We start from the raw sequence: 27634 nt of genomic DNA on the forward strand, positions 1-27634 counted from the left end.
AAAGAAAGGCAAAGAAAAGAAAGGCAAAGAAAAGAAAGAAAGAGGGAGAGAGGGAGGAAGGTTGGTTTTCTTGGTGAAGTTACTAGAGTGATTTGCCATTTCCTTTTCTCCAGCTCTCTTTACATATGAGGAAACTAAAGCAAACAGGGTTAAGTGACTTGCCCAGGTCACACATTTAGTAATTGTCTGAAGTCAGATTGGAACTCAGGAAGATGAGTCTTCCTGTGGGCCACATATTGGATGCCTCTACTTGAAAGGATATCATCACATAAGTGCCATATCTATTTGAAGATCCTAAAAAGCTTATTATGACATAAGTGACCATAGAAATAATTCTGTTAAACAATCCCCTGATTATCTAGAATGTTATCCAAAAGGGAGAGATGAGCTGACCAAAGGTGTTCATTAGCATCTAAGAGGGTGTCATGCTTCAAGTTCACAGGGAAGAGGGATTCTTTAGGGAGGGACACTCTCTCCAGATGCTCCTCTTTATAAGATGCCATTACAACATTGACAACAAGCCCTAGAATACCACTGGGTCTTTTCAGTGATATCCACACACATATAGGAACAATAAAGCTGATTAGGAATCTGTGTTGCCTAGATTGTGACATGCAGTGGGATGGACAACCCGTTGAAGTAATCCACCAGTACATTTATATTGAATAGGCACTGCAGATGGAACATGAGCTGAGACCAGCATTTAATGGTAGGAGGAGATTGGGCTGGATCCCATTTAGGAAATTGTGCAATATATTTAATAATCCAAAAGCCACTTCCTGCTATAAAAACCCATCTTTATAACACTAGCATTGTCCCACTGGTATTATATTCTCCAAAGAATCAAAATGGCAGATGACCCAGCAATGGAAAGACATATGGTGGGTGAAAGTAGGGTACAGCACATTAGTAACAATGACTTGCATGGGAAAAGTTTAACTTTTGTTAAACATAAATAAAATGCATTACTCAGAAAGGGGGTGGACTTGCCATGGGGTAAGGACAAGCTATGACAAATGAACCATCTAAAATTCTCCTGTAAGCCACAGAATTTTAAAAGAATGAAAGGAAGTCTTCTAACATGCCCAGTAGATCTTCTGTGGAAGACTGATGAAAAGATAATGAAAAGAATCCAATTAGCTGAGATGGCATGGAACTCCAAGTTTCCTGGACACTCTTTCACTCTCTCCCACATACATAGACTTATTTCTCCCAAATGACTCCTTTCACACTGTATCAACTCACAAACCACCTCATCATAATTATAGTTCTTTTGCCCCAGGCACCAATTTCTCATACTCTCATTTTTAACCAGCATTGCTGCCGTGACATCTCTTAAATAAACCCAGGGAAGAACTGGAACCCATAGGCAACACTTTTCACACACATACACGGATCTCTCTTTGGGGGAGCGGGTGGAATTGATTTTCCCTGACCATAAGGGACTCCACCCACTGGGGCAGCTCAGAGCATGACTTTCTCATGAGGTCTCTACCAGTTACCCAGTCCCTCCCCAACCTTGCCTGGGAGTGGTAGTGAAGAATATGCCAAGGGCCCTGGTAGGGAGCTACCAGTCGGTTTAGAAATAACAAATTCACTAGTGAGAGTTTTCATCTAGGGTAGAGATTCTGAGCCTGGGGCACATTGGCCCCCAAGAAGTCTGTGGATAGATTTCACAGAGTCCCTGAACTTGGATGGGAGAAAAAAAATGCATCTTAGTATTTACTGAGCTTTGATTTCCTTTGTAATCCTATGTATTTTATTTTATACATTTAAAAATGTTATTCTGAGAAGGCTTTTATAAGGCTTTATAAGACCACCTAAGGCATCCATGACCCACAAAAAAGTTTAAGAATCCCTAGTGACAGGACAATTCTGAAGGACTTGCAACAAAGAATGCTATCTATCCCCAGAGAAAGGACAGTTGGAGTCAAATGCGGATGAAAACATACTATTCTTCACATTTATTTATTTATGGTTTTATTTGGGGGTTTTGGTTTTATAGGAGTATTCTCTTACAACAATGACCAATGTTTTGCACAAAAATACATGTATGACCCAGATCAAATTGCTTATCATCTCTGGGAGGGGAAGGGAAGGAAAGAAAGGACACAATTTGGATCTTATAATTTCAGAAAACATATGCTGAAAATTGTTATTACATGTAATTGAGAAAATAAGATATCTTTGAATAAAACAAAATTTAAAAAAAAAAAAGAATCCCTGATATAGGGCAAGGCTTTTAATCCTGGGCCATTTGGTCATCTCTAAACTCCATCACAAATAGAGTTAGTAAGTAGGTTAAGTTAGTTAATGAAGTAACTGAAGTTGCTCTGCTAATGTTAGTGTGTTGTTGTATACTTGATAAGAAAAATAATCGGGCAGGAAAGAATTAGTCTGTATAGATGCAGTATTTTACCATTTCCTTCAGCTGAGTGGGAAGGGGATGTGGCTTCCACCCACCACCATAAAATCATGCTGCCCCAAGTTTATTTCTTCCATTAAGTACCGAACTCCTCCCTCTGTGTTATTCTCTCAACCCTGCTCTATGTGGACCACTCCCAACCCCACTGAGCTTGGATTTGGACTCATTACTCTTAAACTCAGACCATATGCTCCCACCTTTGGCTCAAATCTAGCATCACATGAATTTCTTTTTTTTTTTTTTTTAAACTCTTACCTTCCATCTTAGAATCAATACTATGTATTCGTTCTAAGGCAGAAGAGCTATAAGGGCCAGGCAATGGGGGTTAAGTGACTTGCCCAGGGTCACACAGCTAGAAAGAGTCTGAGGTCACATTTGAACCCAGGACCTCCCGCCTCTAGGCCTGGCTCTCTGTCCCCTGAACCACCTAGCTGCCCCCATCACATGAATTTCTATCCTTGACTCTGCTACTGATTGTTTATTTGATAACTTGTCAGAGTCACTGTCTATACCTGCTCCATTTGCAAAGATTTATTAACTCTCTAACTTGTTCATCTCCCCCTAATCCTCCACATACACTGATTCTCTAGCATAGGAACAGAGGCAGAGGGTAGAAAGTTCCCTAATGAAATCTGCTTGGCAAGAATAACTTTACAGGGGAGAAAGATCCATTAGATTATCATTTGAGGATTATGTTTTTAAGGGTCCATCCCTTAAAAACATCCAATTCTCTAGGCTTTGTCTCTTCTCACCAAGCAACCTTCTGATTCATTTGGTGTCCCAGGAAATCTCTCCCACTAGGAATAGGCAACACTGACCAGACAACAGCTGTATTCCAGCTTGATTTAATTAATTTGCACTGAGAAATAGTTGATAAGATGGGATTTTGCTTTCATAAATCTTTTTCCTATGAATTTAGCTTGTGTGAATCTGTTCCCCCAACTGCCTGTTTGCCTCTGGGGAAAATTAACAAGTCAAGTTCCAGAGCCTGCAGAACTAGGGACTAGACTTTGGACCTGAAGTGACCCCATCCATTGAGGCAAAAATGCCTTCTCAGCCTGAGAAACTCTGTCCTTGCCCTTAAGTATAACATTAATAAAGTTAATTTCTGAACCAACTTTGAACTTACTCAAAAGGAAATAAGCTGGGGGCAGCTGGATGACTACTCAGTGGATTGTGAGCTAGACCTAGAGATGGGAGATCCTGGGTTCAAATGTGACCTCAGAGACTTCCTAGCTGTGTGACCCTGGGCAAGTCATTCAACCTCTATTGCCTAGCCCTTACTGCTCTTCTGCCTTAGAACCAATACACAGTATTGATTCTAAGATGGAAGGTAAGGGTTTAAAAAGAAGAGGAAATAGACTAAGAGTCTCTTTATTCTACTTCTCTGAATAGTAGAAAATTTATATAAAAAGTAAGCTCCTTGGGGACAAGGATTGTCTCACTTTTGTTTTGTACCCCCAGGGCAGAACACAGTGCCTGGCACATACTACGTGCTTGTTAATTAAATGGTTGATTAATGAGAGAGTATGGCATAGGAGAAAGACCATATTATTTAGAGTCTTTCAGATCTGAATCCCAGCTTTGTTACCATTTGGGTGCAATGTGCAAGTGACATATCTGTAAAATGACAGAATAGTTCCTGTACTTCTTGCCTCATAGATGGCATACAACCATACACACACACACCAAAATTCTTATTCTGAGTCTTCTTGTGCCCCACCTTCTCCCTCACTTCTTCTCTCTCTCCCATGTTCTTTTTTTCCATATAGAGATTAGGATGGGCTCAATACTGTGCCATTCAGACCTCACACCTGTCAAGGCTAGTCATCTCCATCTCCATATAGAAGAATTATCCAGTGGGGAATGACACTAGGACTCAGTTAATGATCAAGATCACTCTGGATGCCAGGTTTAGCTCGCTAGCTCCTCCTTAGGGCAAATCCTATCTGCCCAGAAACCTGTACCCCAAAACTGCCAGAGAGCCAAGACCAAACAATTCTTATGAAGAGCTTTAAAAACCACCAGATTTTGTATTTTTTTAATGTCAAACACAATGGTATTATACTTGGATTCAAGAAGACTTTGGTTTGAATCTCACCTCAGATATGAACTGTGTGACCCCAGACAAGTCATTTAATTCCTCTGCAGTTTCCTCAGACCCACATAACCATAATACATTCCTTCCTGCTTCCCTTTTTTAAATGCACCATTTTCTGCATGAAACCTTTCCTGATCTACCTTTCACTTGAACCCTTCTTAGCAAGAAGCTACAGAGGTAGATGTGCTAGGGATGTGCTAGAACCAGCTTTTCTTTTCCACTGTGAATGTTGACATCTCAGAAATCAACAAATCAGGGCTTGATTTATTCTTTTGTTGATTGTCTAGACTCAAGAGAGTGATGGAAAAAGTACTAATAATTCAGATTAAACTTAAAAGCATGCCGTACATTCCTTTTCCCCCACTGGAATTACACTTGTTAAACGTTTACCAGCACACTCCTAGTGGGCATGTCAACCATTTTTAGAAAATTCTGTGTCTTTACCTGATAGCTCCCTGTAGAGGTCTTCTCCTCTGGGTAAAGCAAGAATCAGCATGGTGGAGACACTTCCCTTCACCTTTTCTATGATTCCATTCTAAGGGACACAGAACATTCTATTAGAATTTTCCTGTTCATATCCTCAAAGGGTTTTAAAATACTGCCTGCCCTTTGATACAGATATACCACTGCTGGGTTTGCACCCCAAAGAGATCATAAGGAAAAAGACTTATACAAAAATATTTATAGCCATGCTCTTCCAAAAAATTGGAAAATGAGGGGGTACCCTTCAATTGGGGAATAGTTGAACAAATTGTGGTATCTGCTGGTGATGGAATACTATTGTGCTCAAAGGAATAATGAACTGGAGGAATTCCATGTGAACTGGAAAGACCTCCAGGAATTGAGGCAGAGTGAAAGGAGCAGAACCAGGAGAATATTGTACACAGAGACAGATACACTGTGGCATGATCAAATGCAATGGACTTCTCTACTAGCAGCAATGCAATGACCCAGGACAATTCTGAGGGACTTATGAGAAAGAAAACTATCCACATTCCGAGGAAGAACTGTGGGAGCAGAAACACAGAGAAAAACAATTGCTTGATCACATGGGTTGATGGGGAAATAATTGGGGATATTGACTCTAAACAATCACCCTAATGCAAATATCACTAATATGGAATTAGGTCTTGATCAATGACACATGTAAAACCCAGTGGAATTGCATGTCGGCTATGGGGAGATGGGGAGGGGGAAAGAACATGACTCTTGTAACCATGGGAAAATATTCTTAATTAATTAATTAATTAAAATTTTGTATTAAAAAAAGAAGAAGAACTTTCCTGTTCAAAGAAAAGATAAGTTTTATAGCTGAGACCTCCCCAATCCCTAGGTGAGTGCAAATCAATACCTAGTAATGACTGTATTGGCTGTTAATAATGGCTATTAAAGGGGGCAGCTTGGTGACTCAGTGAATTGAGAGCCAAGCCTAGAGAGGTCCTAAGTTCAAATCTGGCCTCAGATTCTTCCTAGCTGTGTGACCTTGGGCAAGTCACTTAACCCCCATCGCCCAACCCTTATTAATCTTCTGTCTTGAAACCAATACACAGTACTGATTCTAAGACTGAAGATAAGAGTTTAAAAAGTAATGACTATTAAAGTCATGGCTATTAAAATCTTGGTCCATTCAGAAGTAGAAGTCCCAACATAGAGTAAATAGAACTTCTCAGATTAAGAACAGGAAAAGTATTGATTGAGGAAGGAAGTCTGTTTTGAAACTAGGTCAATAGAGGGCACTGCTCAGGAGTGCTACCCAGACAAATCAGCAAGAATTGTGTTCTAAAGGCAAGAGAATATAAATTCCTAGAGGGCATGGATCTTTCATTTCTCTCTTTGTACTCCAAGCAATTAGTACTGTGCCTAGCATAGAGTAGGCACTTCATAAATGCTTGTTGAATGAATGTATGTTGGACAAGATAAACTCCATATCTATGCAATTAGTACCAAGTCTGAAACAGAGTATGCACTTAATAAATGCCATAAAAAAGCATATATTGAATAAATGGCAAAGCTAGACTCCATATGACCTTTGCCATGTATCTACATGCCAAACCTACAAATAATTTATCCCCGGGTGCTTGTCATAAATGGACATAGAATAGCTTCTATTCTAAATGAGGGCATGTGGCTGGGATCATCACTTAAGGAGAACGGGATATAAGGAAACAGAGTCAGGGAGCGATGTTCCTAAGACCATTGTCACACGCACACTCAAAACCAGATTTTGGTAACAAGAAGAGAGCTGGAAAAGCAAGCTGGCCACCATGATTCATTGGGTACCATGGGAATTTGGTCTTGGAAGCTGTTCAGATCACCCATCTAGACTCCCCTCACCACCACCCCCCACCAAACACCAACACCACTCTGGAACCTCCCTAGAATCGGAAATCAAGAGAAGGATGCAGAATACCTTCAGTTGCTGGAATTGATTCTTCATCCTTTCTTGGGCCCTTTCAAATAAACCCTCAGCCACCTGTCTGTCCACACCTCTTCTGATGGCATCTTTCATTCTCTCACAGGCTTTCTTGCCGGTTATATGAGCAGCCTCTGGTGAAAACAATTACCCCCCAGTTGGGAAAAAAAAATGTTGATGGATTGTCTCAGGTATTACTGTTTCTATGACAGTGAAAATAGATTATAAAATGGTGGGGGGAGAAATTGTCATTTTATGTATATGATTGTCATCAAGGGAATCTTTGGTAAGAGTAAGAATAAAATTAATTGGGATCCCCATCCCCTAACAGTTCCTGTTAATTGAAGCTTAATAAATATTTGTTGATTAATCTTACCCAATCTGGTCCTTTCACAGTGAGGAAGGGCTATGAAATATTCTTTCTCATAATTAAGGAAGATGAGTCTAGTCCTCTCCTTTTGCCCCTTTTTAATTAATCTTTACAACAGTTATTCTGTCAAGACGTTAAGACTGGCTGCTTTGTGAATAGACCTAAATCACTAATGACCTTAGGAGTTATAGTTTTTTCCAGCTCAGAAAGATCATTGTAATCTTCCTGCTATCATAAGATCACAAGTGGAGAACAGAGCTTTAGAGAACAGCAGCAGTTTTTAAATCCCTCTGGAGAGAGAAAAGGAAAGTTGGAGAGAGTGAGGGATGGCAATGGCAGCCAAATCAGAGAGCCCAACTAGAAGTGTCAAACGCAGGGAGCAAATATCCCCTAGTGCAGCCAGAACCAGATTAAAAGATAATTAGAAAATATTTACAAAATAAATTAAATTATAACAGAATATAGATAATGTTAATATTTGGCTTTCCAAATCAATACACTTTCCTCAGCAATTCTTAGGTACCATTTTCTTTTTGAGTTTGTCCTAACTAGGCACTTGGCTTATTTTGAGCAGGACCTGGCAATTTGACTACTTGAGGAATATTTTAAAACAATGGTGAATTTATCCCACTCTGTGTCTCATTTCTGTTTTATTTGGACATGAAACAGGTAGAATGGTTTATTCCTAAGTGTTTCTGTGTTGTTTAAATTTTGCTTACCATTGGTTTGGTTTGTCTGCTTTTCTAATAATGGCTTTCTAGAAAATTACAAGATCATTTTAAATGTGTTCTAAGCTAGTGTGCTTGATATATAAAGAATGTGATGAGAGAGAGGGAGGACATAATAACTTGTGGATAATTGATTACAACAAATTCACCTGCCAATGAAATCTTTCTATCCTTCTGATTAAAAGAATCACCTGGGGGCTCAGAGTCTATTGAAATTTGTTAATTATGTCCATTTTGATCTTTCTAACTTTGCAGAGAAGAAAGGAGGAGCTCAGTCCCTGGCCCTACATTAAAATCCTCAGAAACTAAGATCATTGGGGCAGCTGGGTAGCTCAGTGGATTGAGAGCCAGGTCTAGAGAACGGGAAGTCCTAGGTTCAAATCCGGCCTCAGACACTTCCCAGCTGTGTGACCCTGGGCAAGTCACTTGACCCCCATTGCCTACCCTTACCACTCTTCCACCTAGGAGCCAATACACAGAAGTTAAGGGTTTAAAAAAAGAAAGAAAGAAAGAAACTAAGATCATCATCTCTAAGCTGACAGTAACTCTGTATTAGAGATCTTTGGGTTTTCTATCCTCCAGACCCCACTATCAGTTGTAAAAGGGAAGGGAAAGTAGAGGTGGAGATATCAAAAGATGAGGCCTTAAGCCATGCCATTGAGGATGAAGATGAAAGTGATTAGGAAGAATCAACTTGTCCTACTCTCTAAAGATAGGGAATATATCAAGATCCAGGACAATTCTGAAGGTCTTATGGCAAAGAATGCTATCCATCCCCAGAGAGAAAACTATTAGAGCTGGAATGCAGTTCAAATTGTACTATTTTTCATGTTAGTTTATTTGGGTTTTTTATTTGGGGATTTTGGTTTTATAAGATTATTCTCTTACAACAATGAACAATATGGAAATAAGATTTTGCATGATAATACTTCTATAACCCAGATTGAAGAGTTTAATATCTCTGGGAAGGAAGAGGGAAGGGAGGAAGGGAAACAATTGGCTATTATAACTTCAGAGAACTTATGTGGAAAATTATTATTACATGTAATAGATAAAATAAAATATCTCTTAAAATTTTTTTAAATTAAAAAAAGATAGGGACTATGTGTAGGAAAAGGGTTCCTCCTCCTTCCACTGCTACATTTGTTGGGAATCATTTCTCAAGTTCTAGATAATCAGTTGTTCATATTTAAATTATTTGTGTTTTAAATAATTAAAGCACAAAGTTGTGGAAAAGGCATTTATAATATTAGCAGTCCGAGGTATCATGCTATAAGTAGAGCATTAGGAGGAATTTCTGTGCATAAGGCAAGTACCACAAACTACCACATCCAGGATGCATAGAATGAAGCACAGGCTCATTTGTGGGAACAGACTGTGGGAGGAAAAGGAATGGTTGGGGGAAGAACTTCTAGTCTGCCATCTGTGAGCTTCCCATTCAAGTTGTTCTTAAAGAATAGGTGTTAAACTCTGTGGTTCCTATCCTACTGAAGGTGCTTTCAGAGCTCTCTAAATTCAAGCACCCTAGGGGAAAGCTCTCATTGCCCCATCCTAGTTATAGCTCTAGTGGTAAATTCTCTTAAAACTTAAAAAAAAAAAAAAAAGTGCCAAAAACCAAGACGGTTGGTTCATCTATTACTGTCTGGTTTTTATTTGTGAAATAAACTGTTAGAGTGATCTGGGAAGAAGTTGTCTGAAGAAGTTGTTTTTTTTTTTAAAAAAATATGACATAAAAACTGAGTTCCTATGAGCTTATACCTTCATAGCATGGTTTCAAATCATTCTGAACAGAGCTGCAGAGAGATTCATAGATTCTCTTCTTCTTTCTGAGGATGTATCCTTCCAGGCCTCCCAAGATAGCATTTATCTATAAGAATTTATGTTCAAAAAATGTAAATAAATTGTTCATTCAAATGTTGTGCTAGACAAGCCACATATCATAAACTCACAGATCAAGGGTTAGAAGGGTCCCCAGAGGTCATCTCGTCCAACTGCCTCATTTTAGAGACGAGGAAACTGATTCTCAGAGTAGTATAGGGCTTACACAGATGATAAGTAGCATATCAAAGATTCAAAGTCATCACTGCTCCTCAAGAACACTCTGCCTCATGAGATGCCCATTCAAAATTGACCTTTTTTAAATTTATGAAGTCTTAAGAGGGAATTGTGGGGAGAGAGAAGAAAGGGAAGACAGAGAAACTTTTTTGTTGGAATAGGTAAATAAGTGTAAATGACAACTTTTCTTTCTTTCCGTTTTCCATTTAATTATTTAGCCCAGGCTTAGAATAAGCAGAATTGGGCTAAAAGAAAGCAGTGTCAAATATGAACCACAACTTAAATCTGACACCTGGCAAACTCTGTCTTTGAGTGAAAGAATAACTGTAAAAGCTTTACAAAATCAGGCCAAAGGTAACCCACGAAATTCTAAATTAATATGTGCGGTTGCCCAGGCTAAGAAGAAGAAAAGAAAGTCTGGTACCCCCTTTAAGATTCATATTACCGTCAAGTGTATGACCCATCCAGAATCTTAAAGCCAGAATCATGGAATCAAAGTCATAACTCTAAAAACAACTTTAGAGGGAATTTAATCAACCTGCAGTGGTAGCAACCCAAAAAAAGGACAACTAAACTGAGAAACAGGGACCACTAATCAAGGGGGGGGGGGGGGGGGGGTTGGGTCTCATTCTTTTTCCCCATGACACATAAGGACCAATCAATAGCTCTTCTTTTTAGGTTTTCAGGGTACTTCTGTTTCCTGACTCTCCTCCTACCAATCTGACCACTCCTTCTCTGTCTCCTTTGCTGGATCCTCCTCCAGATTACACCCTCCCCTCTAGTCTGCCTCAAGCCTCTCCATCTTCCAATCCATCCTCCATTCAGCCACTAACATGATTTTTCTAAAGCATGGGTCTGGCTATGAAATCCTCAGCTCAGTAAATTCTAGTGGCTTCTCATTGCCTGCAGGATCAAATAACAAATGCTGTGTTTGGAATCATAACTTATCCGCCTCCTACCTGTCCAGTTTTCTTACACCTTCTCCATGATGTGTACTCTTTGATCCAGTGACATTGGCCTCCTGGCTTTTCCATGAACATCTCTTGGCCGAGGGCATTTTCTCAGGCTGTGTTCCATATCTAGAACCCTTCTCCACTCTGACCACTGACTTCCTGTCTTCCTTGAAGTCCTAACTAAAATTCCCATCTTTTACTGGGAGCCTTCCCCAACCACTCTTAATTCTAGTGCCTTCCCTCTTTTATAAATACTATTGGTAGTATCAGTAGTAGACTGAACTTTGCTCTCACCTCCTGGATCAGAAAATTATGTTTACAGCCGTCAGGTTTCCACCCTCTTTTTATCATCACTTCTGCCATTTTCTCTTGCAGGGAGCGCTTGAAAGTATCTACGTGAAGGATCAGTGCAGAACTGGTGTCCCTCCCAACCCTACTGAGAGATGACAGACAGATGTTAAGAGAGGAAGAGCTAACAACATGCGGAGCCGAGAACAGACAAGCTATTACAATATGTATAGCATACCCATTAGCAATCATCACCCAAATCATCAAGTATGGCCACTCTTTCTTCCTTCTGTAATATTATTCCTTGCCCGAGCCAACAAATACTATAATGAAATAATCCAAAGACTGTGTTCTTTTGCTTTTGTACCTTCATACATACAAACTGCATAGAATGCCCTCTTTCCTTCTCTCCACCTTTTAAAATCCAATTTAAATGTCACCTCCTACAGGAAGTGTTCCCTGATCCCCACTGTCTTGGCGCTGGGTTTAAAGTATCCCTGTGACTTAACTACTAGCAGCAATGCAAGAATCCAGAGCAAGGCTGAGGGACTTTTGAGAAAGAAAACTAGCCACACTCAGAGGAAGAACTGTGGGAGGAGAAACACAGAAGAAAAACAACTGCTTGAACACATGGGCTGATGGGGGTATTATTGGGGATGTAGACACTAAATGATCACTCTAGTCCAACTATCAATAATATGGAATTAGATCTTGATCAATAATACATGTAAAACCCAGTGGAATTGTGTGTCGGCTAAGAGGGGTTAGGGAGTTTGGGGGAGAAGGAAAGAACATGAAACATGTAACTATGGGAAAATACTCAAAATAAAAATAAAAATATAAAAAATAATAAAGTATCCCTGTGGTCTGATACAATGGAACATGCTCATCACTGGGTTGCTGACCTTGAAGGATCTTTGGAGATAATAATAGCTAACATTTATAAAGCCCATTAAAGTTTGCAAATGCTTTACATGCTCTCTCATTTGATCTTTATAACAATCCTATGAGGTAGGTGCTATTATTATTCTCACTTTACAGAGGAGGAAACTGAAGCTGACAGAGATTTGGTGACTTGCCCAGGATCATACAGCTAATAAATATAGAAGGCAGAATTTGAACTTGGGTCTTCCTGATTCCAAGACCAGCACTCTCTCCACTATTCCATGAAAGACTTAGCAGTGTCTAGATGGCCTTAAGGAGTCATGGCTAACATCACACGATTAGTTCTCTAGCCCAGAAATGCCCTAATCCACTGGGGATGTGTTAACTGAAATCAGGAGCATACCCAACTCTACATAGCCCAGGATTTCTGCTCAAGCGGAGGCACCTACTCTTGAGGGTGTGTAATTAGAGATTTTGTACCCCTGAACTACATTACCCAGAATCCCTTCATCCACATTGCATCCTCAAGTTTTGTAAATAAGGTGGGCAGAACTCCCCCCACCCCCTCCCACCTCTCTTCTCTTGCAACCATGGCTGGGTTAGCTCCCTCTTTACTCTAGCTCTTTATTTTCCTTTACTTCAAGTTATTTTTAATAAACTTTATAAAATATACTTGGAGTGTTTGGATATTAATTTTTAATCTTACAAGGGGAAGGAGGGACTTACATAGGGTTTCTAAAGAGAGGGCTTCTATGAAATGGATTTGACTTGAACTCAGGATAATAAAAGTGTTTTCTCTGTGGAGGGTGAGGGGTGGGATGACAAGGACCAAGCAGTTCCCAGAGCTAGATGAAAGAGGCATCAAGGTCCTGGGTTCAAAGGCCATCTCAGACAGTCAGTTATTAGAATGCTGGGCCTGGAGTCAGAACCCAAAAACCTGGGTTCAAATCTAGCCTCAGAAACTTACTAGCTGTATGACCCTGGGCAAGTTATTGAACCCTGTTTGCCTCAGCTTCTTCATCCGTAAAATGAGCTATGAGAGAAGTGAAATAGCAAACCACTTTAGTATCTTTGCCAAGAAAACCCCAAATGGGGTCACAAAGAATTGGGCATGACTGAAAAGCAACCATATAACAACAGCACTATCCTGGGCAAGTTACCTTAATGCTCTGGGACTGTTTTCTCATCTATAAAACAAGGGATGATGAATCCAGTGATGTCTAATGTCCCTCCCAGTTCTAAATCTAGGATCCATCATCTAAATCTATGTGCAAGACTGGTGGAAGTTGTGATGGCTCCTAGCTGGTAGATGTCTACAGCCCTGAAGCAGGGAATGAGCTTCCTCCTCAGACCTCACATACCACTTTGTTTTACAAAACTCTAATGCATTTATTGGTCACAATTTTACCCTGTAGCTAATCTGTGTTTTTGTCTTAGTCCTCTCTACTAAGCTCTAAGCACCATGAGGGTAGACCCTGGGATGTCTCATCTAAATTTCATATTCTCCCTCATACCTCTATTGATAAAAAAAAATTAAGTTTTTGTTAATGTTATTCACCCCAAGATAGAGATATTGACTCAGAGTACAGATCAAGATTTTTATTTTTTTTTTCATAAGGCTTATGTGGGACTTTGTTTTGCTTGACTACATGATTATAATAGGTTTTGTATTTCATGCTTTCTCAATGGGGGAACAGAGAAAAGGAAGGAGAGAGAAACTGTGGACCTAAACATTTAATTTACTTTTTTTTTTAAACCTTTGTATTGGTTCTAAGACAGAAGAGCAGCAAGGCTAGGCAATGAAGGTTAAGTGACTTGCCCAGGGTCACACAACTAAGAAGTATCTGAGGCCACATTTGAACCCAGGACCTCCTGTCTCTAGGCCTGGCACTCCATCCACTGAGCCACCCAGCTGCTCCCCCCACCCCCATTTAGTTTACTTTTAAAAAAATGTTTGTAGGAATCTTTTTGAATGAAAAAGACTCGGGGGGGGGGGGGGCACCCATGGCCATTTTTGAAATAATGTTCATAAAAGTATCTAATATATATAAGGAAACCAAGAGAGAATGGGGTAGAAAATTTAATCAAATTATATTCATGCAAGAGAGTGCTGGAGACAGCTCAAACTAGATAGTGATTGCTAAATATCGTGTGAGAATTTAAACCTCAGAATCTTGCTACAAATCAGGGCTTGATTTATTGTTTTGTTGATTGTCTAAACTTAAGAATATGATGGAAAAAAATGTTACTAATGCAGATTAAATTTAAAAAGTGCGGACTACATTTTTGGAGGGCTGATTGTCAAGCAGTGCCAACTCATCTTTGCATCATTTTCACTTTTGTGATATGATATATGATATAAGATAATGGCTTATATAAATAGAATATCTTTCCTAAAGTTCTGCTAAGGAACTCATTTCATTCTTCAGAAAATAATGAATGGTATCATACAAAGAATTAAAGCTCATTTTCCTTTTTACCTTTTGTCTAGTTAAAAATGTGGGGCAGCTGGGTGGCTCAGTGGATAGAGCACCAGACCTAGAGATGGGAGGTCCTGGGTTCAAATATGTCCTCAGACACTTCTTAGCTGTGTGACCCTGGGCAAATCACTTAACCTCCATTGCCTAACCCTTATCACTCTTCTGCCTTGGAGCCAATGTTTTCTGTCGATTCTAAGACAGAAGGAAAGGGGTTTTTGTTGTTGTTGTTGTTTTTATGCCTATGTGTTTTCTTTCCTTAGTTCCACTTCCTTCAGCTGAAACCCCCTCCATTAGATTCAGATCCACAGGAAAACTAGCGCCCTGCTGTTCTTACAAAATAACTCTAAGATTATGATAACCACAACTTTCCTGCCCATGTGCCATCTTAGCCTGTACCCTGATTCACTATAATAAAGTGTTTAATAAACAGAATCAATGAGGCGGCCGGGTTATCTAGGCAGCCTTGACTTGCCACTGGCCAGCCCTTCACTCTAAGTGACAAATGGCACACTCCAAGGCTTCCTGTGAACTAAAAACTTCTCGAGCAGCGTCTGCGGTAACATAGCTGGTCATTTACCTGAAAATATTTCCAAAAACAGGGTCTACGCAGTCATAAACAGGCTGTGTGATAGCTTCATTCAGGTCTATTCTGGCAAGAGTCCTGGAGGCGTAGACGCCATCTCTCAGACAAACAGCCTTCAGGGTCTGGTGGAAGCCTTGGTTTCCCTTGTTCCTCTGGAAAAGTAAGTGGAAAAGTAAATGGCAGGCAATGGGCATTTATTAAGCTAAGCAGAGTGAGTATGAAACAGTCAGACTCTTGGTTTTGGCCAAAATCCATCACAACACTTGCAGAGTAGATTAAATGTTGTCTTAAAAAGAAGTCATGGGGGCAGCTGGGTAGTTCAGGGGATTGAGAGTCAGGCCTAGAGATGGGAGGTCTTAGGTTCAAATCTGGCCTCAGACACTTCCCAGCTGTGTGACCCTGGGCAAGTCACTTGACCCCCATTGCCCACCCTTACCACTTTTCTGCCTTGGAGCCAATACACAGAAGTTAAGGGTTTAAAAAAAAAAAAAAAGTCATGGGGGTGGGCAGCTAGGAGGCTCAGTGGATAGAGAGTCAGATCTGGAGTCAGGGGATTCCAGGTTCAAATCTGACCTTAGATACTTCTTAACTGTGTGACCCTGGGCAAGTCATTTAACCTCATTTGCCTAGCCCTTAGGTGCTCATTTGCCTTTGAACCAATAGTTAGTATCAATTCCAAGATAGAAGTTAAGGGTTCCAAAAAAAGGAGAAGAAGACATAAATACAACAATGTAAATGGAAAAAATGAAATGGATTGTTGCGTAATTATTTCTTTTAACTCTTACCTTCCATCTTAGAATCAATATTGTATATCAATTCCAAGGCAGAAGAGCAGTAAGGACTGGGCAGTGGAGGGTTAAATGACTTGTCCAAGGTCATATAGCTAAGAAGTGTCTGAAGCTAGATTTGAAGCCAAGATTTCCCATCTTCAGACCTGGCTTTCAATCCACTGAGCTATCTGGCTGCCCCAATGTTGTATAATTATAATTACAAAGGCTGGCCCCAGAGTAAAGGTGACAAAATTCACCTCTCTCCCTTCTTTGCAGAGGATGAACACTATGGGTGTGGACTGTAGCATACTGTCAGATATGGTTGATATACTGGCCAATTTTTGCTAAATCCTTTCTATTTTATTCTTTGCTACAATATAGTTCATTGGATAAAGGAGGGGGAAGATATATTTGAACACAGAGATTGGAGATAGAGTAGCATGTGTGAAGAACAGAGAGAAGGCCAGTTTGGCTGGATTGCAGAGCATAGGAGGAGCAATGTCCAATGAGGTTAGAATCTAAAGAAGGTTGGAGCCAGGTTGTAAAGGGCTTTAAAACCTAAACAAAGGAGTTTATGTACTAAAGGCAGCAGGAAGACATTGGAGTGAGTGAGAGAGTCGCATGGTCAGAACTTTGCTTAAGGAAACTTATTTTGGCACGTAGCCTAGGCTAGAGTAGTGAGAGACAAGAGGCCAAGTGGCCAAGGGAGAGACTTTCACAATAATCTAGGTAAGAGATGATGAGGGTCTGAACTGACATGTGAGTGAGGAGAAGGGATTAGCTGCAAGAAATGTTTGGAAGGCAGAAACAACAAGATTTGGCAGCTGACTGATGTATGGGGTAAAGGAGAGTAAGAAGTGCAGACCAATGCCAAGACTGAGAAGCTGAGAGACTGCAAAGATGCTAATGTTTTACACAGAACCAGAGAAGTCTGGAAGAAAGGAGATATATTTTTAGAGAAAGATAAAAAGTTCATTTTTGAACATGTTGAGTTTTCTAAGATGTCTTGAAATATCTAAAAGGCAATTGGTGGTGTAAGACTAAGGTTCAGGAAGCTATTGGAGGAAGGAAGGAAGGAAGGAAGGAAAGAAGGAAGGAAGAAAAGAAGGAAGGAAGGAAAGAAGGAAGGAAGGAAGGAAGGAAGGAAGGAAGGAAGGAAAGAAGGAAGGAAGGAAAGAAGGAAGGAAGGAAGGAGAGAAAGAAATTAGATAGACAGACAGACAGATAGACAGATAGATAGATAATCCATGAGAGCCAATGAAGCATTTAATCCCAGAATGTCAAAGATAGAAATAAAAGTCCCAGATATAAGAACATAGTCATAGTGGCCTTCTTCATTGTAGCAAAAAATTAGAAACCAAGTGAATTCCATTTATTGGAGAATGACTGAACAAATTGTGGTATGTGAATGGCATATTATATGACCTTTGTTTACACCCATCACAATGGTCTGGCTGGAGACAGCAATGCTTGGTGAAAATGGAATGTGCTTTGTTGGCCTTTAGTTTTGTGCTTACTTTCCCTCATTTCTGACATGTTTGCAGTCAGAGTTTTTTAGTTCTTAACCTCAAATATATACCTTATCTTACACATTTACCTTCATCTCCCATGTATCTTAACCATCTCATTGTTACCTCCCAGGCCATTTCTTTTACACTATTTCACTTACACTCACACCAAATCTCATTCTCTTCCCTTTCTCATTTTCCTTTCAGTTAAAAAATGTGGGTCAATATATTTTGTCTTTACATAACCTTTATTTCTGAATATATGCTGTCTCTCCTCTACTGAGCAAGCCATAACAAAGAATAAAAAGAAGGGAAAAGTCAGTCAGTAAAACCAACCAACACATTTGAGAGATTATGCAAGATTCCAAATCTATAGTCTCCCACCTCTGCAAAGAAATGACAGTGGTATGTTTTCCTAGCTCTTGCCCAGAGACAATCTTGGTCATGATTATATAAAGTTCAGTTTTGTTTTTGTCGGGTGGATTTTTTTTTTTGCTCTTTTCATCTACATTATTATAATTACTTTGTATACTGTTTTCCTAAATCTGTTTACTTCACTTTGCATGTTTTCCCATGCTGCTCTGAATTCTTCAAATTCATGATTATTTACATTGTAAGTAACAGTAAGTAATAATTGTAAGTAATGTTTGTTTGTTTTTTAACTCTTACTAACCTTCCATCTTAGAATTGATTTTAAGTATTGGTTCCAAGACAAGAGGCTTAAGTACCAAGCAGTTGGGATTGTGAACTGCTCAGGGTTCACACAGCTGCGAAGTATCTGAGTTCACATTTGAACCCAGGACCTCCAAACTCCAGTTCTGGAGTTCTATACATTGAGCCATCTAGCTGCCCCATCTTTCATTTTCCCTCAAGCTCACACCGCCTCAGCCATCCCAGCTAGTAAGGACACAGAAAAGAAAGCTCTCAAGCTTCAAGTTCTTTGAATTATCCAAAGTTTCAAAGTTAGAAGCAAATGTGATTTTATTAGTGGAAATGACAATGAAGAAATTCCCAACTCTGCCTTTTTACTGGCGTATCTCCCTTGCCTGGAATGTTTTCCCTCGTCATCTTCACTTTTTGTGAGATTCCCATCTTCCTCAAGAAGCCTTTCTCAGTGCCCTCCCCCACATGATAATGCCTTCCCTCTGAAATTATCTCATATTTATACTCTTATACATTGTTGTTGACATGCCCTCATGAGACTATAAGCTCCGTGAGGGTAGAGCCTAGAGTAAATACTTGTCGATCAACTGCTTTACCATAAATCCTAAGGACATTGGAACCCTCTGACTGATAACAATAAGCCCTTACTATGAATCTTTTTCGTTCATTCAATTATTCTTTCAGCTTTGTCTGACTCTCCAATTTATCACTCAATAGCTCCTTCATCTCCCTTCTTTCAAGAAAAGTCTACTTTTCTCAATATGAGGAAACCTCTATATAATTTAGTCTAAAACTTGTACTGTGTCAAACACATTTGAATAAAAAGGCAGACACAAAACTGACCTTCCTGCTTTCAGCCAAGCATGTGTGTGCAAAGGAGGATGAACACTTTGAGAAAGAGGAACTTTCTCAAGCTGCTGCTTCCCCCACATACACACACACACCAAATCCTTACCTTTCATCTTAGAACCAATACAGGATATTAGTTAGAAGGCAGAAGAGTGGCAAGGGCTAGCCAACTGGGGTTCAGTGACTTCAGTAGGAACTCATATTCAGTATGAAGTCATATTTGAACCCAGGACCTCCCATCTCTAGGCCTGGCTCTCAATCCACTAAGCTACCAAGCTGCCCTCTCAGGCTGCTTCTTGCTAGCCACATGCAACCTAACAATCTTGCCTTTTGTAATGATGGAGCATCCTCTTCTTGGCTATTGAGCAAGAAGAGGAGAGCAAGAGGAGGGCATTCAAAGAGGGAGTAGCTCTGCCCCACGCTGCTTCTCCTTTCAGCTACTGAACATTTGAGAATCCTTTGGCCTCTTGGCTAGAAAGTTGGGAGAAAGATTGGTGCCCTTCTCCCTTCATTCCCACCCACCCCCTCACCAGGTTATGCCTAACACTCTATCTGCCTTTTCTGTTTTGGCACTTTCTTTCCTAAGAAAGTAAACATGATTCTTGAGATGCATGCCCAAGCTTGGAGGGAAACTCGTGAGTTTAAGGAATCAAAGGTCCTAAGTCCTTTGAATAGAGCTGACTAATGGCAAGAAGAGCTTCTTGACCAGAGAAAATGGCCACCAGGGGGAAAATGGACCAGAAGTTGTTTAGTTACACAGCAGAGAACTGATGTGAGATACAGAACGTCTGTTCAGCAGTTCCACGAATTGCTTCATGTTCTAATGTTCATGACAACCTCAGAAGACTGTGACGGTCATTATAGATTACCAATTGCTTAAATCTTGTCAAGGTGGGCTATAAGTCTTTTGTGTCCTTTGGCATTTCTTTTACATATAAGAAATAAATACTTCTCCTATATCTGAATCATATTGTACATTGAGTGCCTTTCTCCCCACTCTCTGAGGAAACCTTAGACATGAATGTAAACCTAAGTCTTAAGCAAGTTTTCCCCGGGATACTAGGATGGGGCACTTAAGACAAAATATGAGAAATGGGAATGTAACTCTTCTCTCTTGAGACCAGAACCAATCACCCAGAACTGAATTCAGGCTGCCTAGTGCCTGGGTTCATAGCAGAGGAGCCCCTTAATGGAAAAGGGAATGGGCAGGGATCCTTCAATGATAGATGTAGAAAAGGCTATAGCAATCCTCCCCTATATGCTCATTTCTGAAAGGAGAAAGGGAATGTATAAATGGAGTGCTGGGCAAATGTGACTGCCAGAATAACCTTTTTTGGATTAAGAAAGAAAAATCCTGTCATGTGAAAAGAGAGGAACAAAATATGACTGCTTCTTCCTCACCCCACCCCCAGTTTCTTTCGTTAGCCATAGGGGCTTATTGTAGTCAAGTCATGCATAAGAAAGAAAGACATTTATTTCTCTCTACAAAATTTAGGGCAGCAAAAAGACTTTGAGCATGAAAAAGAAATCGAAGTACTGACCCTGTTTGACAAGGATTAATAGAAAAACTAGAAAGCCATATGGCAGAAATTAAGTTTAGACCAGAGTTTCTTCCCTTTGTTTGGGTCATGGAGCCCTTTGGTAGTCTGATGAAATCTGTGGACCTCTTCTCAGAATAAAGTTTGCAAATACATGGAATAAAGCATGTAGGCTTACAAAGGAACTCAATTATATTGAAATGAAGTTAACAAGATATTTAGAAGATAAGTTCATGGACTTCAGGTTAAGATCTCCTGGTTTAGACTAAAAGTTTATGCCAGGGGGCAGCTGGGTAGCTCAGTGGAGTGAGAGTCAGGCCTAGAGACAGGAGGTCCTAGGTTCAAACCCGGCCTCAGACACTTCCCAGCTGTGTGATCCTGGGCAAGTCACTTGACCCCCATTGCCCACCCTTACCAATCTTCCACCTATGAGACAATACACAGAAGTACAAGGGTTTAAAAAAAAAAAGTTTATGCCATACATCCCAGTATGTTCCCAAAAGATACATGATCTAAGTAACAATGATTATGTCATAAGAAAACAAGAAGAGAACCAAATGAGAACCCTTTCATAATTATGACAAAGCAGGATGAGGTGAATTCTTAAGTAAAAAAGAATATGGGGGATAACCGGAAAGCACAGTGGATAGAGCTCCACTCCTGGAATCCAGAGGACCAGAGTTCAAATCTGACCTCAGACACTTCCTAGCTGTGTGACACTGGGCAAATCACTTAATCCCAGTTGCCAAGCCCTTATCATTCTTCTGCCTTGGAATGGGTAGATGCTAAAACAGAAGTTAAGGATTGTTGTTGTTATTGTTGTTTTAAGGAAATATAGGTAATTAGGGGGAAAAAAGATCATTTCAGTTATATGAAATTGAAAAGCTTTTACATAAACAAAATTAATCCAATTAGGATAAAAAGTGGAGGTTAAATGGGGAAGTATTTGTATCAAGAATCTCTGATAAGGGTCTGATATTCAAGATAAATAAGGAACTAACAGAATATTTTAAGATCAAAAGTCATTCCTCAAAAGATAAATAATCAGAGAATATGTACAATTTTCAAAAGAATTGCAAATAATTAATGACCAACTACAAGATAGCTATGTGGTGTAGTGGATAGAGCTCTGGGAGTCAGGGTGACCTGGGTTCAAATCCAGTCTCAGACACTAGCCGTGTGACCCTGGACAAATCACTTAATTCTGTTTGCCTCAGTTTTCTCATTTGGAAAATGAGCTGAAAAAGAAAATGGCAAACCACTCTAGTCTCTTTGCCAGGAAAACCCTAACTAGGGTCTCTAAGAATCAGATACAACTAAAACAAGTGAACAATAGTGACCAAATAAGGGAATGTTTCCAAATGACTAATAATAAGAGAAATGCAAATCAAAACAAATCTGAGGCTTTACCTCACTCAAAGCAAATTGGCAAAGATGCCAAAAGATGTAAATAGTCAATGTTGGAAGGTTTGTGGGAAGATTGAGAATGTTAATGTTCACTTAGTGGAGCTATGAATTGGACTAAACATTCTGGAACCAATTTGGAATTATGCAAATAAAACGAGTAAAACATCCATATCCTTTGATACAGAAATACCAGAGTGAGGCACAAACCCCAAAGAGGTCAATGATGAAAGAAGTCCCATATACACCAAAACATTTATAGATGTACTTTTTATTGTAGCAAAGAATCAAAAACAAAGTTGATGTTCATCAATTGGAAAATAACGAATGCTGCGGTCCATGAATATACTGTTTCTGTGCTATAAGGAACAATGAATATGATGAATACAGAAAAGTATGGGAAACCTTTTATAAATTGTTGTAAAGTGAAGTAAATAGAACCAGGAAAATAATATGTACAACTACAATGTTCTTTCTAAATAGAAAAGACAACAAAACAAATTAAACCAAATGCTATGAAATTATAATTACCAAGTTTGGTCCCTAAAAAGTCTCATGAAAAGATAGCTTCCCTACTTGTTTGCAAAGGTGGGGGATCATGCACATGGAATACTGTAGATAAGAATCTCTGATAAGGATCTGAAAACTAAGATGAATAAGGAGCTAAATAAATAATTAAACAACTAAGACATAAGAATACTTCCAATGTATCAGTTAAGGCCACTGAACTTAAGTAGTTATTTTTTCCCTTTTTATTATTTGTTACAAGGGTTGACTATTCCAAAGGATACAGAATACCACTAAACTTTTGTAGTTTGTTTTTTTTTTAAGAAGTGTTAAAAGGCAGTTTGTTTTTCTAAGATAAAAGTAAGTCAAGGCTTTTAAACAGCAATTCTAGAAGTACAAGGGACAAGCTATCATGAAAAGCTCTGAACAAACAAAACCTAGAACATTATCTTAAGACCTTCTTCTTTAGGAGGATCAGAGAATAAGAAGCAAAAGAAAACATGTGAAGTTTAGAGAAAAGGTACTTCACTTGTACCTAGGTGTTTGTATTTGTTTTTGAAATTCAACAAATGTACTATATTATATCCTGACTTAAATTCACTGTAATGTTGTTACTAATTAATGAATAGTTAAATGATTTAAATTGTTCTTTTAACAAAGTGAAATTTAACAAAATTTCATAGCAAAATTATAGTTTGTGCTAGAAGTATGGTATAATAAAATAAGCACTAGCCTTAGAATCATGAGAATAATATTCAAATTTCAGGTCTGATATTTACTAACAACAGAGACTTATTTACTTCATCTGTAAAGTGAAGATTATAATACTTGCATTGTCTAATGGATGTCAAAACTTTAATATGTAATTTAATTATTATGCACCTCTCTGGTGTCTCATTTATAGTTACCTTTGTTGTATTAGCATCCATCTCCCACCACTGCATACCCACAAATATCCACAAGACCTAATCCCAGACCTTCTTCTCTTTCTTCTCTGTAATGCTCACTTGGTGATATCCTCTGCTCCCACATGCCAAATTATTGTTTCTATGTAGATGACTCCCAAATCTATATATTTAGCCCTAATTTCTTTCTTGAACTTTAAACCCTACCAAATGCCCATTAGACACTGCCACTTGGAGAACTCACAGGCATCTCAAACTCAACATTTCCTAAACAGAACTCATCCACCTCAGTCTTTACACATGATAGACACTTAATCAATATTTGCTCAATTGAATATGATCCATGCTAATTAATCTGTGGGTAAAGTTAATTGTTTGGACTAAATCTGAAAATCTATCATTAATAGCTTCTAGAATTGAGGGTAGATCATTTAGGTCAAAGGAGAAGGGAAGGGAAGAGAATTAAGTATTTATATTAGCACTACTATGTGTCACACTGTGCTAAGTGGTTTTTTCCACCCCTTTACTTTCTGTCTTAGTATCAGTTCTAAGGTTGAAAAGTTACAAGGATGGGGGCAGCTAGGTGGTTCAGTGGATTAAGAGCCAGACCTGGAGTTGAGGCAAATCTGGCCTCAGACACTTCCTAACTGTGTGACACTGGGCAAGTCACTTAGCCCCCATTGCCTAGCCCTCACTGTTCTTCTGCCTTGAAATCAATACACGGTTGATTCTAAGATATTAGGGAAGGGCTTAAAAAAAAAAAAAAAAGAAAAGAAAAATAAGAGCTAGGCAATCAGGATTAAGTGATTAGCCCGGGTCACACAGCTAGGCAAGTATGTAGTCTCATGTCTATGTTCATAACATTAGGAAGTTAGGCAGGACTGTGATTATCTCCATTTTACAGTTGAGGAAAGTGAGCAGACAAGGTAAAGTGACTCAACCAGGGCCACATAACTAGTTAAGTATCTGAGGCCAGATTAGAATTTAGATCTTCCTAACTCCAAACCCAGCTAACAAGTGAACTCTTTGACTACATCATCAAGTGAACTAGATGTCCCAAAAAGGAAACAGTCAAGAAAACCAGACCTGTTGAGTTTCATAAGTATTACAATTGCTTTATATATTTAAGTTGGAAGATTCAGCATGGCTTAAAGGAGGGTACAGAACTGATGCGTGCAAGTAAGATAACCAGCCACTTTTCTTTTTTAAACCCTTACCTTCTGTCTTAGAATTGATTCTAAGTTGGGCAGCTCAGTGGTTTACACAGTATCAATTCTAAGACAAAAGGTAAAGGTTTAAAAAAAAATTAATACTAAGTATTGGTTTCAAGGAAGAACAGTAAGAGTTAGGCAATGGGGTTTAAGTGGTTTGCCCAGGGTCACCTAGCCAGGAACTGTCTGAGGCCAAATTTGAACCCAGGACCATCTTGTCTATAGGCCTGGCTCTTTATCCACTGAGCCACTTACTTGCCCCAGCTGGAGATCTTCTTCTAAGGGAGCATCTAGAATAGGTGTAAATAGGCAAATAGGATTCTCTCACCCCAAATTTTAATAACATCATGATTTCTCTTTGGAAAGAGCCAAAAAGAAGTGTCACTCACAGTTAGACATCCACTGAGGATTCTCCGGTAGGAAGCCTGTGCATTTCTCACTCCTTCCTGCAAAGGATGCTCTATCCTGGAAAAGCAGTGGTCCACATCCCTCTCCAGCAACTGTATTCTCTCCTCCACAAATCTCCGAAGACTGCTCAAGTGAAAGAATTCATTCTGGACAGAAGAGACCACAAAAGGTGTTAACCCACAACCCCAAGAGAAAGTGGTAGGAGCCTCCTACCAGGGGCATCCCCTCCTGGCTAAGCAACAAAGCCAAAGTCCTAATGCCCTAGAAAAATAATGAGAGGTGAGAGTGGGGGCCCTCTCCCTTCACAAGGCAGTCCTCTAACCCTAGACCTCTAAGGCTTCCACCATCCCCTAATGTTTACTTGACCACTGTTTATCTGGTTCTAGGCCACCAGGCCCTGAGGGTCTGTCACCGCGGGACCCCCTCCCAAGCCCACTTCCCTTACCTGTCGACATCTTCCTTTCACCACCTCCTCTCATACGGCTGAGGTTTCCACAGGGGCTCAAGGCTGTACCCAACTAGGGAAGAATGTGGTCCCCACCTGCACCCCACCTCATCTCATCACCTCAACTGAATTTGTCCTGGCCATCAAAATTCCCTGTGATAAATCTGTTCATTAGCTATTAATCTCAAAAAGATCCTAGGATTTTAATAGACTACAAGCTCAACATGAGTTAACAACAGTATGATGTGATAACCAAAAATACGAATAGGATTTTGGAATATATTGACTCATAATAAACTCATTGTGGGCATAAAAATGAGAATAGTGGTAAGAACATGAGAACAGCTGGGTGGCTCAGTAGATTGAGAACCAGACCTAGAGATGGGAGGTCCTAAGTTCAAATGTGGCCTCAGACACTTCCTAGCTATGTGACCCTGGGCAAGTCACTGAACCCCCATTGCCTAGCCTTTATTGCTCTTCTGTCTTACACAGTATTATTCTAAAATGAAAAGTAAGGATTTTAGGGGGAAATGAGAATAGCAATTGTCCCATTGTATTCTCTGCCCTGCTCAGAGCATTCTGTTCAGTTCTGTGTGCTACAATTATGCCACAATCTAGGAAGGAAATTGAGAAACTGAAGAGTGTTCAGAGAAGGACAACCAAGATCACATCATAGGAGGTGAAGGGATTCAAGTTTATGCCATATAAGGTATAGCATAGGGATATTCAACTTGTACCAGAGAAGACTCAGGGAGGGACATAATAGCCAGGTTCAAGCTTTTGAAGTGTCATCACCCAAAAGAGGGATTCATTTTGCTATACAAAAGTGGGGTGAGCTACTGCCAGAAAGAAGGAGCTCCCTCTCATGGGAATCCTGAAAGCAAGAGCCAGAGGAGACAATTTTCTGGGTCCAGTTGTTATACTCATTTTACAAATGATGAACCTGAGCTTCAGAGTGGTTAAATGACTTGTCCAGGATCACACAACTAGTAATAGACTGAAGCAGAATTAGAACTCACGTCTTCCTGACTCTGAGTCCAACTTCCTTTGTAACAAAGTAGTGGTTCAGTTGTTTCAGTCATATCCGACTCTTAGTGACCTTATTAGGTGGGTCACTAAGATAGATACTTGGCAAAGAGACTGAAGTGTTTGCCATTTCCTTCTCCAGCTCATTTTTATAGATGAGAAACATAGCCAATCAGAGTTAAGTGATTTGCCCAGGATTGCCCATCTAATAAGTGTCTGAAGTTGGAATTAAACTCAGGTCTTAGTAACTCCAGTCCTGGAGCTCTGGAGCTCCATCCACTGAACTACCCAGCACCCAACAGAGTAATACAGTTAAGCAAAATAAATAAGCACATTGAACTTGACTGGCAATGGATGCCTTTTTTGTAGCTATGGTCCACACCTCTCTATTGAGAAGAATACTTTGCCATCAGTCTTTGCCTTGGTTTTTTCATCTGTAAAATGAAGGTGTTGGACCAGGCAAATCTAGGATCCCTCCCCATTCCAAAGTTCAATGATTCTACATACAAGTCCCTGTGCTAAACCTGAAGAAGTGGCCAAGGGAGTGAGTTCCCAGTGCTTAAAAAAAAAAAAAGAAAGAAAGAAAGAAAAGCCTCCTGTTATTTAAAAATTATTTATTTCCTAAACTCTCAACTTATGAGTTATGATATAAAGATTTTTTTCATTGATCTTGTATATTTTCAGGGTTTTTTTCCAGAACTCAAAATAACTGACAATATTCCCTCTCCAAACTTTCCAGCAAGTGGTTGAGACTAAGCACCCGAATCTAAAAGCAAAGAATTTTTGGAAAACTTACTATTCACTCCAATCGAATGACTGTCACAAAAATGCTGTGGAAGACTCACCTTCCAACCTTCCCTATCCCACTTCTGTCTCTCTAAGTCTAATCACCCACGATCCAGTGTCTAGCTCCAGGGAAAGGAATATGTCCTAAAGCTTGGCTACCCCTCAAAATTGGGAAAGAACAGCATGTAGTGCAGACTTCTCGCCATTTGTTTTCTGAGATATTTTTCTCTGTATTTGTAAAAATAAACTAGCCTTGCAGGGGACCACATCTGAATGGCTTTCCATAAATGTTTCCAAAAGCAATCTATTGCTGGGTGGAAAAGCTGATTTCAT

General features: G+C 39.6%; 1 protein-coding gene across 1 annotated transcript in view; it reads right to left on the minus strand.

The window, feature by feature from the left end:
- Positions 1-27634, minus strand: part of NUGGC (nuclear GTPase, germinal center associated) — an 85850-nt gene that overhangs the window by 6800 nt on the left and 51416 nt on the right. Inside the window, exons 10-15 of the mRNA XM_044659606.1 lie at positions 25026-25190; positions 15276-15433; positions 11340-11478; positions 9796-9904; positions 6937-7073; positions 4971-5061 (exon numbers count right to left, since the gene is read on the minus strand). Coding sequence (XP_044515541.1) covers positions 4971-5061; positions 6937-7073; positions 9796-9904; positions 11340-11478; positions 15276-15433; positions 25026-25190 — 799 coding nt within the window. The remainder of the gene's footprint in view (positions 1-4970; positions 5062-6936; positions 7074-9795; positions 9905-11339; positions 11479-15275; positions 15434-25025; positions 25191-27634) is intronic.

The sequence above is a fragment of the Gracilinanus agilis genome, chromosome 2 (assembly GCF_016433145.1).
Source record: "Gracilinanus agilis isolate LMUSP501 chromosome 2, AgileGrace, whole genome shotgun sequence".
In the NCBI taxonomy this organism is placed as follows: domain Eukaryota; kingdom Metazoa; phylum Chordata; class Mammalia; order Didelphimorphia; family Didelphidae; genus Gracilinanus; species Gracilinanus agilis.